Source organism: Elephas maximus, chromosome 17 (assembly GCF_024166365.1).
Source record: "Elephas maximus indicus isolate mEleMax1 chromosome 17, mEleMax1 primary haplotype, whole genome shotgun sequence".
NCBI classification, from domain to species: Eukaryota; Metazoa; Chordata; class Mammalia; order Proboscidea; family Elephantidae; genus Elephas; species Elephas maximus.
Window position 1 is genome coordinate 86,964,103 of NC_064835.1, and position 14,807 is coordinate 86,978,909.

The 14,807-nt window shown below is 46.6% G+C and overlaps 1 protein-coding gene across 9 annotated transcripts in view; it reads left to right on the forward strand.

Moving 5' to 3' along the window:
- Positions 1-12,447, forward strand: part of CRACDL (CRACD like) — a 180,316-nt gene extending 167,869 nt beyond the window's left edge. For all 9 annotated transcript variants that reach the window (XM_049856555.1, XM_049856552.1, XM_049856549.1 and 6 more), the window contains 3 exons: positions 9,311-9,498; positions 11,181-11,322; positions 11,623-12,447. In XM_049856555.1, coding sequence (XP_049712512.1) covers positions 9,311-9,498; positions 11,181-11,322; positions 11,623-11,765 — 473 coding nt within the window. In that variant the 3' untranslated portion in view covers positions 11,766-12,447. The remainder of the gene's footprint in view (positions 1-9,310; positions 9,499-11,180; positions 11,323-11,622) is intronic.
- The last annotated feature ends 2,360 nt before the right edge of the window (positions 12,448-14,807 follow it).

The following is a 14,807-nucleotide window of genomic DNA, read 5'->3' on the forward strand; positions in this document are numbered from 1 at the left end:
TATTTCCTCTTCAGTTCCTTTGGGTGGGTTTGAACTGTCAACCTTTTCGTTAGTAGATAAGCATAAACTATTTGCGCCACCAGGGACCTTAAGGAGAAGGAAGAGCTCTGGAAAAGAGCAGACTTATAAATTGTTCTTCATCCCCTCCTTCTTTTGAAAGCACCATATCCTTAAATACCAAAAAATGTATTATTATTTTCTTTGATCACAAGTTGCTCTCATCTGGTATTAAATTATTTAGGGTAACCTTTGTGCCTGTTTGAGCTTCGTGCATCTAAAGCTTTACGCCTTCCAGAATTTTTACTCCGCATCTGCTGTACCTCAGAAAAGAGGTGCTGCGTTTCTTTTCAGAGCAGTTGTGTTTTGGGGAGTCAGTCTCTTCTAGACTCTGTGTAAAGGGAATCACGCAGATACAGAGAGGGTGTTAGCGGCTTCCTATCTGTAAGATGTGCTCCTGGCCTGTTCAGTGCAAGCCCAGGTACCTGTGTGGCTTCAACCTCCTGTCATTTTGGGGGGAGAAATTGAGAAGTCAGAGCCCTTCAGGAGATTAAGATTATGTATCAAGGCAGGAAGAGGTAAGCAAAGAAATATGTTCTGCTCATTTTATTTAAATTGATGCCACATATATATCATCCTGCCATGGAGCCCTGATGGCAAAGTGGTTAAGAGCTTGGCTGCTAACCAAAAGGTCTGAAGTTGGAATCCACCAGCCGCTCCTTGGAAACCCTATGGGGTTTGGTTTTTCGTGTATATCATCCTGGGATTAATGACATTTTGAACATGTTTCGCCTCCAAATTCATTCTCTGTGGACCCTTGACTCTGAATGTTCACGCTTTGGAGCTATCTTGCTGTGAGGTCTTTGGGACCTCCCCTCCTGATTCCTGCCTCACCCCGCACATTGTCTGTGTTCCCATTCCCTTCTCCTCCTCTCTCCGTGTGGAGATGGCCCTGACCACAGAGCCCCATCCATGGGCTCCCAGGGCAGGGGATGTGGGGTGTGGGTCAGAGCTGCCACCTGTGCCTCCACCCACAGAGCAGAACGTGACTTGTACGCAGCCGCTCTGCCTGCATGTACCTGGTACAAGGACACAGCTTCTCTGAGGCTTGGCATTGAGGAACATGCCTTTCTCTACTTACCTGTAGGTTACAGGAAGCTCCGGGTGGAATCTCAGGCCTCTCTGGGCCACAGTGGGAAGCTTTAGTGGTTTTTCTGCACCTCCTTGGTGTCTACCAGGCCCTGGACAGTCCCTGTTAATGAGTTTGGGGGCTCTGAGGATCGTTCAGGCCCATTTGCATTCTAGACAGGGAAGAAGATGGGAATGGAGGGAGCATATAAATAAAAGGAAAGAATGTCACCAGGGAAAAACGAGAGAAGGGGTTGGCAAACGATGATCTCTGCGAGAGGGCTGGACCTCCCCTTGGTGACAGTGGCATCAGAGGTAGCCTTATCCCACGCTAGCACAGCTGGCCCAGCCATGGGCGTGCACTCTTGTAAGATATGCCCACAAACACAGCCACATGCACGCACACACTCACACTCACACACACACACACACACACTTACACTACAGATGGAAACACGGCTACTCATAGGCGAGCAGTGCAGCAGGTGACCCTTCTGCACCTAGTATGGAATTCTTCCAACACACTCTTGACAGAAAGGGAGGGAGGGAGAGAGGGAGGGAGGGAGGGAGGGAGGGAGGGAGGGAGGGAGGGAGGGAGGGAGGGAGGGAGGGAGGGAGGAAAAGGTATATCTTGCCAAGCTGAGCATAATTGCATTGTTTATAAGACTGCATTTCACATGAGCAAACTGGAGGGTGTAATATGGTTTTGCCTCAGGTCCCCTGAGATGTCGGATTGGGTATATGAGCCCAGGAGTCTGTTTACTTTTCTTGTATGGATTCGGCTCAGGTGTCCAGGTAGTCAGTCACCGATTGTGTGGTACAGGCTCTTACCTACAGTCCTAGTTGGGCAGGAGTGGTTGGAATAGGCACAGGTATCTGGCTGCAGTAGTGGGGTCATGCACCGAGCAAGGCAGGGAGCTGACAGCTGCCCCCGAGTGTCTGTAAGAAAAGTGTGTCCCTGTTCCCTAGAGTGAGTAGGTGAGTGGGTTTTGCAGGCCGACTATGGGTACCTAGTGCTGTTGGCTGTAAGGATTGGGAGGCACCACTTATTCTTGGACACCTCTAGCTGGTGGCTAGGTGATGTGGGTGGAGCCACCAGTCCTCAGGCACCTGATGTGGAGAGGTGAGGACACTGCATAATGGGCAGAGCAGTGTCAAATGTCACAAATATCCCACTCCACCTTATAGCTGATACAGCTGATAATAGGCTCCAGGTATATACCCTGTTGTACTGTGCTAATGAGGGCCTACGCTATTGAAATTGGCCCACACAGGTCTAGGCAGGGGTGAAAGGCATTCAAAGACTATGAACCCCTTATGCCTGTGCCTAGGCAAAGGGACTGTGCCTGCCCTGGGTTCCTGGCTTAGGGGAGCTGGCAGATTATTTTTTCCTGTTTATTAATTTGTCTTCTTGCCAAAGCCAGGAGAATGGCTCAGAACGCTTGATGGGTCCTACTTGCAGCCCAGGGGACTCAGAATCCCCTGAAGCCAGCCGGGGACCCAGTGCAGAGTGGGGAGAGGTTCTTCCCAAAGGGGGTGTTTTTTGGTCTGTGCGGTAGGTTGGACCCATGTGCTTATCTTTTGCTGACTGAGCGCCGCTTTTCACTGGTTCTGGAGGCTTGAGTAGACTCTGCACAGCTTGGTCTGTCTGGGTGTGGAAAATGTGTCCCGAGCACCACTGCTTTTGCCTCACCACGCTCACCAGCTGATCCACCCTGCACGATGCCAGTCCCTACCCGCCCTGCCGCCAGGTCAAGTCTGGCAACTCCTCACTGTTTCCGAACCATCTTTCCCTCCCCCTGATGCTCAGTCTGATTCCTTAACTTTGGCTTTGATGTTCAGAGCTCCTAGATTGTCATATATATTCGATTCACTTGTTTTTCGGGGTCTTTGTTGTGAGAGGGACCACAGGAAGCATCTGACTATTCCGCCATCTCGGCCCCACCTCAAATGTTGCTCTTGGGGATGGCCTGGAGGGACACCAGGTCTTGGCCCATTCTTGGGCCCGTAGCCTTACTCTAGGATCTGCTTCTCACCCCATTCCTTACGGAACACTGCATGTACCCTTGTTCCGTCTAACTTTCTCCGCTGGTTTTTCTCTGTGTGTGAGGGGTAAAAATATATATAACAAAACATTTGGCAGTTCAGCAACTTTTCCATATACGGTTCAGTGACATTGATTACATTCATTATGTTCTGTAACTGTCACCACTACTCTTTTCTGGATTATTCCACCACCGTCAAAGGCAACTCAGTGCCCCTAAACAATGACTCCAGCATTTCGCCTTCCTTCTAACCCTGGTAACCACTAATAAGATTTGGTCTCTATACATTTGCCTGTTTCAGGAAAGCAGGACTGTGTAATATTTGTCCTTTTGCTACTGACTTATTTCCCTCCACATAATGTTTTCAGGGCTCATCCATGTTGTACCATCTATCAAGACTGTATTTCTCTTTATGGCTGAGTGATATTCCATTGTATGTGTGTACCTACACATTTTATTATCCACAGGTTTTTAAAACACACCTGCTCCTCACTTATCAATGGTTTTGGTTCCTGACATTTCACATTTATGACAATAGTAAATTATCTACTATCCAACTATTTTGTACATTAACGATGTATGTCTGGCAGTAACGAACACCGAGGTACAAGGCGAGAGTAACGCTGGCTGTGATGGTTAAGGTTGTGTGTCAGCTTGGCTGGGCCATAATTCTCAGTGGTTTGGCAGTTATATAATGATGTAATTTGGCATTACGTAATGATGTAGTCATCCTTCATTTTGTGGACTGATGTGGTGATCCTCCATTTTTGCATACCGCTGGTTTTTGTATAACAGCCTAGCCTTTGAACTAATTATTTTGATAACTGAGGAGTAGGTGTACTCTTTTTGGCTCAATTAGGATATTTCAAGTGTATGGGATAATGAATTAACCAGAGCTGTGGTATTTTTTCCCTTGTGGTAAGAAGCAGCACAAGTATTAGGTGCCCTACACGGAGCTATGAGGAGGATGGGAGCCAGCCAGAGCGTTCCAGAGATGCTGGAGCAGATTGGGCATTTAATAGCCTAATGTTCCTGCTTCTAATTTAAAATTCATGATGGAAATTTCCTCTTAGAATACACTTAGTCTTGACAGAATTATTCAGAGTATTTTATTGAATGAGGTTGTGAGTTTAAACCCATAGCAAAAGCCCTCTCTCTAAAACACGTGTGGTGTGGTGTGGTGAGGACACCTGACATGCTGAGTGAGAGTTGAGAGGACGTGTGACACCACCCAGACATCTCAGGCCAGGAAGAGAGCAGAAGGTATAACTGGCCACTGAGTGTGAAGATCAAAGAAAGCAGTATCTTTTAAGAGAAAGTAAAAACCCAGAGAGGCAAAAACTAGGAGGGATTATATGGAACTCTGATTGAGAATGAAGGGTGAGAAATACAGACTTTACATAAAACATAGCAGCCACCCAGCACCTTCTGTGTGCCAGGCAATGACTCGGTTCTCTGGGGAAGAAACAGGACGCGAAATGACATCGTGAATGAGCTAATATTAGAACAGTACCTGGTATGTAGTCAGTGGCCTAACCCGTTAACCGGTTGCTGTCGAGTCGATTCCAACTTATAGTGACCCTATTGGACAGGGTAGGACTGCCCCATAGGGTTTCCAAGGAGTGGCTGGTAGATGTGAACTCCCAGCCTTTTGGTCAGCAGCTGAGCTCTTAACTACTGCACCACCAGTGGCATATGTTTCTTAAATACATAAGATATTCTTATGACCAAAAAGCATGTATCAGTGGGGGCAGATGATTGGTTAACAAATATGTCTAGTACCAAATGCCCCGGGTAAATGTACAAAGAGAGTTACAAAAGAATTAGGAGAGGGAGGGAATGTCCATGTAGAGTGGCCAGACATGCATGGTGGAGGAGGTGGCCTCCAGTGAGGGCTAGGTGGGAAAGCTGAGGTGATTCCCTGGCAGGGTGTCCAGTCCCTCATCTCTCGCTCTGGACTGTGGCCACAGCCTCTCCTTCCTCCTGCTTCTCTGTGTGGAGAATAAATATCCACACACCCTCCAGAGTGTACCCGTGGCTTAAAACCCCCAGAGCCAAGCCAAACCAGGTGCAGTGAAGTCAGGTCTGACTCATGGCAGCCCCATGTGTGCAAGAGTAGAACTGCTCCATAGGCTTTTCAGGGCTGTGATTTTTCAGAAGCAGATCGTCAGACCTGTGTTCTTAGGAGCCTGTGGGTGGATTCAAACTGCCAACGTTTTGGTTAGTAGTTGAGTGCATAACCGACTGTGCTACCCAGGGGCTCCTTTAAAACCTCAAAGTCTCCCAGTTACAGACAGGGAAAAGGCAGAGAAGACCCCTCCCAGTTGGTACCCTGCCTGCCTCTCATCCACTCTGGGCCAGCGTGGCACACTGCTCCACATTCTTTTCCCTCCACCTGAGAGCTTTCCTGGCCCCTCCTCTCAGCCTAGAAAGTTTGTTCTTCTCTGAGTTCCAGCCCCAGATGGCACCCCACCTCTCACCCAACAGTGTTATGCTTTGTGTCCACATAGCACTTGGTAAATTTTAGCATTTTTTAGCTTACGGCACAGCTAATTTGTATCTAGTGTCTCCCGCTAGACTTTGAGCTTTTTAAGGAACAGCTGTTTGTTGTGTATTTTTCCACCTCGGCATTTACCATAGTCCTTGCCCATAGCAAACGTTGAACGAATAAATGGATGGAAGGAAGGATGGATGGATGATAAATGAATGGATGGATGGATGGTGGATAGATGGATGAATTGTGGATGGATGGATGGATGGATGGATGGATGGATGGATGGATGGATGGATGGATGGATGGATGGATGGATGGATGGATGGATGGATGGATGGATGGATGGATGGATGGATGGATGGATGGATGGATGCATGGATGCATGGATGCATGGATGCATGGGTGGTTGGATGCATGGGTGGATGGATGGATGGATGGATGGATGGATGGATGGATGGATGGATGGATGGATGGATGGATGGATGGATGGATGGATGGATGGATGGATGGAAAGGAAAGAAAGGTAGAGCAAGGAGGTAGCAATGAGCTCTGACTAAGAATAGAAGCAGGGCTGGGTTGTACATTTGAAAGTATTCTAGGCAAATTTGAGTGTTGAAATCGGGAAAGTGAAAAAGAAAGAACATTTTGGGAAGAAGAGATGAAGGCTGAGGGTCAGGAACAGTGAAGACTTCACAGGTTTAGGGGCAAGAGAAGGGCAAAGACCCAGAGAAGAGCCTTAGAGGTTGGGATGGAGGATGCCAAAGGAGGCCAGGACTTCCAAGAGAGGATGCATGGCCCTGTCAAAGCTACAGAGAAGTAAAGCAGGTTGAGAACAGGGAAGAGGTCTTAGGGTGGCTGGCTTAGTTGTTGGAAGGATGTAGAGAACAGTGTTTATATTACAGCTGGGTTAGGAATTAACTGGTGAGGCAGGCAGAGGTTTTGAGTTGAGGGTAGAGAAGAATTGAGAGCTGCGGCTTCAGGGTGTGACTATTTGTCTTTGAACTTTGGGAGGAAGTCAGTGGCCCGGAGAGAGAAGAGGTGAGAAGGGACAAGGGGTAAGTCAAAGAGATGGAGCTAGGTTCCCAGGGGACCAGTTGGTTGGAGGTCTCAGGGAGCAGCCAAGAGAAAGGTGGGAGCTGTTTCAGAGCCAAGGGGAGGTCTGTGCATGTGAAGCCTACAACCCTTCTCAACCCCGGGTGGAGACTGTAGCCTAGGGCCACCACAACAAAGTGCTACAAACTGGGGAGCTTAAAACAAGAGAAATTTATTGTCTCACAGTTCTGGAGGCCCCAGATATCCGAATTCAGGAAGTTGGCAGGGCTATGCTCCTTCCGAAGGCTTTTTATGGGTGGAATTGTGTCCCCTAACATATATGTTAAGAAGCCCTGGTGGCACAGTGGTTAAGCGCTCAGCTGAAAGGTTGGCAGTTTGAATCCACCAAATGCTCCATGGGAGAAAGATGTGGCAGTCTGCTTCTGTAAAGATTACAGTTTTGGAAATCCTGTGGGGCAGTTGTGCTGTGTCCTAGAGGGGTGCTATGAGTCAGAATTGACTCGATAGCACATAACAACAAATAGGCTGAACTCCTAACCCCTGTACCTGTGAATGTGATCCTGTTTGGAAATAGGGTTTTCATTTGTTATGTTAATGAAGTCATAGCAGAGTAGACCAAAACCAAACCAAACCCATTGCCGTCCAGTAGGTTCCGACTCATCCCTTCTGAGAAGCGTCTTACAAAGGAGTGTACAGACACAGAGAGACAGACACACCTGGGGAGACACCACATAAAGAGGAAGGTTGATGAATCTACCAGCCCAGGAACACCAAGAATTGCCTACAGCTAGTAGAAGCTGAAAGACAATGACGAACCTTCCCCTAGAGCCAACGCCCAGAATTCGGACTTTTAGCCTCTAGAACTGTGAAGAAATAAATTTCTGTTCTTTAAAGCCACCCACCTGTGATATTTTTTTATGGCAGCACTGGAAAATTAAGAGAAGACTCTAGGGGAATATTTACCCTTGCCCTGTCCCAGGTTCTGGTGATCCCTGATGATCCTTGGCATTCCAGATTCCAGGATGGCTTCTAGCCGCATCACCCTATCTCTGTCCCTGTCATCACAGGGCCGTCCTCCCTCTGTGTGTCTGTCTGTGTGTCTCTTCTCCTCTTTTCACAAGCACAACAGTCATGTTGGGTTATAACCCATCCTACTTCCAGTACAGCCTCGTATCAGTTTCACTGATTACATCTACAAAGACCCACTTTCCAAACAAGATCACATTCACAGATTCTGGAGTTTAGGACTTAAACATAATCTTTTTGGGGGGACGGGCAGGGAGCACAATCCAACCCATAACAAGTAACTTCTGTCTCCGTCCTTCCTTGGTGATCAGGGAACTAAGAGAAAAGAACCCAAGGTTGAATCGGAGACAGAAGCAAAAGCAAAGAGAGTAATCTCCTATACACCCCAGAGCGAGGTGTGGAGGCATCAGGCCATGAAGAAGGAAGGCACTAGCTCATCGGGGACACCCTCCTGTGTTGCTGTGATGAGCTCTGTCTTCATCTCACTTACGGAGGTGCACTTTGCAGGAGGAAAAAGGACACCAGAAAACAGAAAAGTGACCAGGGTCAAGGCGTTTGGGAGGTCCATCACTGGCTTTGTTTTCTATCGGGGCCAATGAGCATCCAGACTGACGAGGTCACGGGGAACCTTTGGAGTCGGTGTATTTTTTCCCTGGGGGGGAAAAAAAACTCTTTTTTCAAATGAAGTTAATAAACGCACAGGATCTCCTAGGTGGTGCGCTGGGCTCCTAACCGAAAGGTTGGTGGTTCAGAGGCACCTTGGAAGAAAGCCTTGGCAATCTGATTCCAAAAGGTCAAGCCATCGAAAACCCTGTCATGCACAGTTCTGCTCTAACACATGTGAGGTCACCACGAATTGGAATGGACTCCGCAGCAACTGGTTTGGTTTTGATTTTTTTTAATAAACTCTCATCATAGAAAATCTGAAGATAACAGGAGAGTTGTAAAGTGATAGGTAAGGACCCGCAGGGTTACCACCCAAAGATAAAAACCACTAACGGGAAGGAGCACTCAGCAGAGTGCGCTGGCTTCAAAGGCACTACTTCTCTTCCCGTAGACCACGCAGGGAGATAATGACGGCTGGTTTGGGCGTTACTCTTCACAAGGGGGAGATAATGCGTATGGCTTTAAAAAAAAGTGGGGGGGGGGGACAAAAATGTGTATTTGATACCCAAACAAACCAGGGACCGGTGGTATGTTCTGGTCCTAAGTGGCAGGATGATCTCTGTCTACTACTTATCTTTATCTCACCACAGGAAGGATTTACCCTAGGAGGAAGCTGGCTTTAAAATGGACGCTGATCTTGTAGGAGTCATTGTGTTTCATTTTTTGTGGCTCAGACTAGAGGAGCATCATCTCTTTGGCGCACTTCTGGGCAAATGTAAATAAGAACACAAAGCCCACTGAAGAAAAATAGTAACTTCAGCAGGAGGCTTCCAGACCCTCCCCCCATGTCACCTCCCCCAGCCCTGAGCCTGAGCAGTACACTGTTCTCTGTGTGGGAAACGCGGAAGGTGGGCCTGAGCGAGGGGTGGGACTTTACAGAACCTTGTGCCTTTACCCACAGCCAAGGGCCTGTCTCCTGCAGCAGCAGGCCCCGGAGCTGACAGCCAGCCCATGCCACCCTGGATCACTATCGCTCGGCAGAAGCGCCGAGGGGTCCCGGACCAGCCACCCAACCAGGAAGACAGTCCTGCAGTGCGGAGCCTGAAGTCTGAGGCAGGAAAGCCAGCCAAGGCCCCTGAGAGAGCACAGGTATGCAAATGCTTCCTGTTTCAGGTCTGGGAGGGAGCCGCCAGCTGGGGGCTGGGACCCCAATGCTGAGGGCATGTCCTGTGTTGTCATCACCCAGACCACACCTGTCATGATGGCTGGTGTGGGTAGAGGCTTAGAGAAGCCCCATAAACGATTCAGCCCATGATAACCTCCATTGCGTCAAAGCCTGCCCTGTGCGTGTGCTGGGCTGTTAGGGAGACAGAGAGGCAAGTGAATCACTTAGGCTGCGAAGGCAGCTCTCTGCTTCCTGCCTCCTAGGCAACGCGGCTCAGCTTCTGGAGAAATGAAATGAGGTTAAAATAACTTCTCGGTGAAACACGCGGTGACAGTGTCAACAGCTCCATCTTGGCTCATTGCTTGGTGACAAATGAGCCTTGCGTTTGCTGCTATGCTGGCTGCCTGCTGGGGCTCCTTCCTCCTCACCTGGGGTGCAGGGCTGCAACTGGGGCTTCCGTTTTGCTTCCTGGACTGAAAACAGTTTTCTCAACTCAAATAACAGTGCTTAGAAGCAGTCCAAGATTCTAGCTTTTGTATTCCCCTAGCAGCCACCACAGTAAACCCACACGCCTGTTCAGCAGTGTGGTGAAATGGGCCTGAGCCTGCCCTAGGACCTGCATCTCTTCATTTTAAAACTCCAGATTGTACCAGTGCTTAAAAGGCCTCATGTAAGGGAAGATGAGTCCAGAGGACTAACGGACCACAGCTACCACAGCCTGCAGGAGACTGAGTCCCAGCACAACTAGATGGTGCCTGGCTACCACCGCTGACTGCTCTGACCGGGATCACAATACAGGGCCCTGGACAGAGAGGGAAAAAGAAACGTAGAACAAGACTCAAACTCACAAAAAAAGACCAGACTTACTGGTCTAAAAGAGACTGGGGGAACCCTGAGACTATGGCCCCTGGACACCCTTTTAACTCAGTCCCGAAGTCACTCCTGAGGTTTACCCTTCAGCCAAAGATTAGATAGGCCTGTGAGCCTGAATCCACTTGATGGCAATGGGTTTTCTTTTGTTTTTATGAAACAAACAATAACCCATGTGGTTCAACTATGTGTACAAGACTGAATGGGCACACCAGCCTAGGGACAAGGACGAGAAGGCAGGAGGGGACAGGAAAGCTGGAGGAATGGAAGGGGAGAGTGTTGACAGCCAATGTCACAAAACAGTATGTGTATTAATTGTTTGATGAGAAACTAATTTGCTCTGTAAACTTTTGCCTAAAGCACAATTAAAAAAAAAAGCCTCACGCAGGCTTAGGGACTTTATAAAAGGAATATTGATCAGTGATTCCCAGTTTGGGGCATCAATGGTCACTCACAGCAAGTATCAAAAAAATCTCAAAAATATTTCCAAGCACAGTTAATATTGATTTTCAAATGAAGTCCCTGAAGTCCAACCATCTGGGGCTGAGGACAGGAAAGAGGCCGTGACACAGGAGTGGGCTCAGAATAAGGACCAGCACTGGTCTGAGCTCTGGCATTCGGAGGGCTTGGGGTCAGTGAGTTGTCAGGCCAGAGCTCCCTTAACAAAGTGCCAGCAGGCATGGTTCATCTTGGGAGAGAAACCTTTTGGGGAAAGTAAACCTCACTTTGGTTATATTTGCCTCCTATCTGAGTCACAGATGGCCACATAGTGTGTATCTTTTTTGTGTCCCCATAGGAGTCCAAACAAGCCGACTTTATCCGAAGCAAGTCTTTCGTGATAGCAGCTGTCAAGCCCTCTGTAGAACGGAAGCACGGGACAAAGCCCAACCTCAAAGAAGGGCTGCAAAGAGGGATCTCACTGTCCCATCAGAACTTGGGTATGCAGTATACAAGTCCTACCAAATATTTTGCAATAAGCATCTGGGATTGTTATTGCAGTTTTTATTGTGGAAGTTTCTCTCAAGTCACTGCGTTGCTGGAATTGCACAAGCCTGTTCTGAAGCCTGTTTGCCACCCACTTTACATATTCTCTGCTAAGTCCTCTTTACATGTTTACATATGAATGGGTTTTATGTTTGAGAACGCAGTCAGGACCTTGATGGGTATTTTAAAGAAATGCAAGAGGCTTAAGTGAAAATCTAGCTCATTTCTCACGTTTCTGTTTGTTTTCTTTCCAGCGGCTCAGTCTGCAGTGATGGTGGAGAAAGAACTGAATCAGCTGAAGAGAGCCAGTTATGCCAGTGTGGATCAGCCATCCTGGATGGAACTTGCCAGAAAGAAGTCGCAAGCCTGGAGTGACATGCCCCAAATTATAAAATAGGTTGACTGAGTGCTGATAAAGACTGTCTGCTACCTTCATGAGCCACCTACTTAAAAACCGCCATTAAATCATGGCAGGCAAACTGTGAAACTTAAGAGTGATTTTATCAAGCGATGGGAGAGAGCTCAGAGGGGAGGAAGGAACTCAGACCAACAAGGAGGACAAACACACAGCCATAATCCTGGGCCAGAGCTGCCCTAAAACAAGAACACCTTGGAAGAAGGCCAGGAATGTGTTCTTGTGCCCAACGGATGAATGCGAGTTTTTTAGCATTCCCTTAAATGAGGAGGCTCAGACAAGGCAGAGGAAATAGAATGTGGATGAAAAACTAGAACGTAGTTGCAAGACAAGAAGAGAAGGCGTGCCAGGAGCGTGTGTGTGCTGTGCTTCCATCTGAGATCAACCCCCGTCTCTGGTCGCTGTCTTGCCTGTTGAGCCTGTCTTCTTTTTCCGTGTTTACTACGAGGCATGACATCTATGGTAAAGCAGATGCCATTTCCAAGAGCAGCTATAAAACCATCTGTTTTTCTGAAGCTAGTCACTCCAAGAAGAAGAGAAAGGAGCATACCAGGTTCATCAGTTAATAGACTGTTTCCAAACATAATTTTTAAAGACATTTTCCTCTAGCCGTCTGTATCCTTAACCATTGCACAATGCATTGCCTGTTCAATAAAAGATCTCAAAGGTACTTTCTGTCATATGGTAAAGGTTATTTCTACTCACATTTATGGAATGTCTTCCAACACTGAGCTAAGTACTGTGTGTGGAGTTTCTTTTAATACGTAAAAAAAAAAAAAAAAAAAACCTGGTTTAAAATCCCAGTTGGATTCATTTTGGAATTTGTGTTTTTGAAAAAGATTTTTTTTTTCCAATAAAAATTTTGATGTTCATTTTTGGAAGTCAGTAGATAATGTAGGGTTTTGAGGGTTTTTTTTTTTTTTTTTAATCTATTTGGTACAACATACTAAAATACATAGTTTTCTGAAAAGTTTTTATTCTTTAAAAAAAAAAAAATTCTTTAGTACCTAATTAATCTAACCTGCACATTTCTTCTGAAAACTGGGTTATTAATGTGTCAGGCAGGGTGAGCCCTGAATGCGGAATGAAGAGGGAGAGCATAAATTTGGGTCTCTAAGTTATAGACCTCTTTATTTTTTTTTAAACATTTTCAATTTGTTCTTTTGAACAAGTTAATCTCTATGGGAGTATATATAGCTGAGGCCATTTATCCATCAGAATCACTAAAAAAAAACCTGTTGCCATCAAGTTGATTCCGACTTATAGTGACCCTATAGGACAGAGTAGAACTGCCCCCTACAGGGTTTCCAAGGAGTGACTGGTGGATTCGTATGTGGCACCATATGTTGTTATTGATTTTAGAAGACTCTAAGGTCTTCTGGATTCCTGGTGGCTCAGTGGTTAAGAGCTCCACTGCTAACCAAAATGTCAGCAGTTCAAATCCACCAACCGTTCCTTGGAAACCCTATGAGACAGTTCTACTCTGTCCCATAGGGTCGCTATGAGTTGGAATTGACTCGATGGCAACAAGTTTGATTTTTTTTTTGGAAGGTCTTCTACTTTATTGTATTTTCCATCTTCATGAATAATCCCTTTTCTACCTGTTAGAACTATACGGCTTGAGGCAATGTACCTTTATTGAGCTCAGAATACGAAACACCCGATGGCATAATGAAGTGCACAGTCTGGTGACTTCTCACAGCTTAATGTACAAAGTCCTGAGACAATTTTTTTCCAACCAAATTGATTTGTTAATTGTGTACTCTTAACGTGCATCAAAATGGAATTCCATGGCGAATATGCTGTACACAATAACTTGACCCATCGAGCCGTGATCCAAAAAGCTTAGACTGAGTAGTTCCAAACGAGCAACGTCATGTATTATTATCCCACATGTTTGCGTGCCTCCATGTGTAATCTGCTTTTTTAACTCAGAAGTGATTTCCTGTTTAGGACACACCGGACTCTGGTATGGCTCCGTTAACATAACAAAGAAAACTCTGTTTGGAAACAGGATCACATCCACAGGTATAGGGGTTAGAACTCCAACACATTTTTGGGGAGACACAATCCATAATAACTGCCCTCAATTGACACCCCCATTTTAAAAAAGTATTAGTGCAGAGTTGAACAACTGTCCTCAAAGACTAGACATGAAAGCCCTGAGTTTACCCTTGAGCATTCTTATGTCACAGGGCAAGCTCGCACCTTGTGGTGCCTCCTTGGGGGACCATGCTCACCCTTTAGTTTTTCAGAAGGGCTAGAGAAAGTGTGAGAGTTTTTTTGGTTTTGCAATTTTTAACCATGAGCATCCAGCTGAGCTAAGTGGCCTGTCCACTCATTCCTTCTTTCACTCAACACCTCTGTGCCAGGCATCCTACAAGGGACTGGGGCACCCTGAAGAGCAAATGTATAAACAGGCTGATCTCATGGCACAGGCATTGTAGTTGGGGTAACACACTAAATAAATACACATGAAAAAACCTGGAAAAATAGCAATGAGTGTAACCATAAACCTAAAACAGAGGGACTTGGTCGTGGCAGAAGGGCTACTTGAGATTAAATGGTTAGGAAAGGGTTTGCTGAAGAGGTGACTTAATTATAAAAATGAACTATCTACGAAAAGAACTGAGGGAGAACAAACCAGCCTGAGGAAGGAGCTCTGCAGAGGCCCGGAAGAGGGAATCACACCTGACATGTTCAAGGAGCAGTGTAGCTGGGACATGCTGGCCAGGGCAAGAAGCAGAAGTGGTCTCACTGAAGAGAATTTTGATAAATAAAAATTTCTACACCTCATTCAAGCCTATCCTTTGATCACTGCTAACGACCACCACCAGTAAGATCTGGGGTTTCAGGGAGGTTCTTGTGAGTCCATATGTCCTTAGTTGTCACACTTCTTCCATCGAAGAATTCATTTTATAGGGCTTACTAAATTGAAAACAGCCCTGAAGACATCTCCCCTCACGGCTCCTTCTGGATTTGAATAAGCCTTTCTCTAAGACTACTGTCACTGCCTCTAGCTCA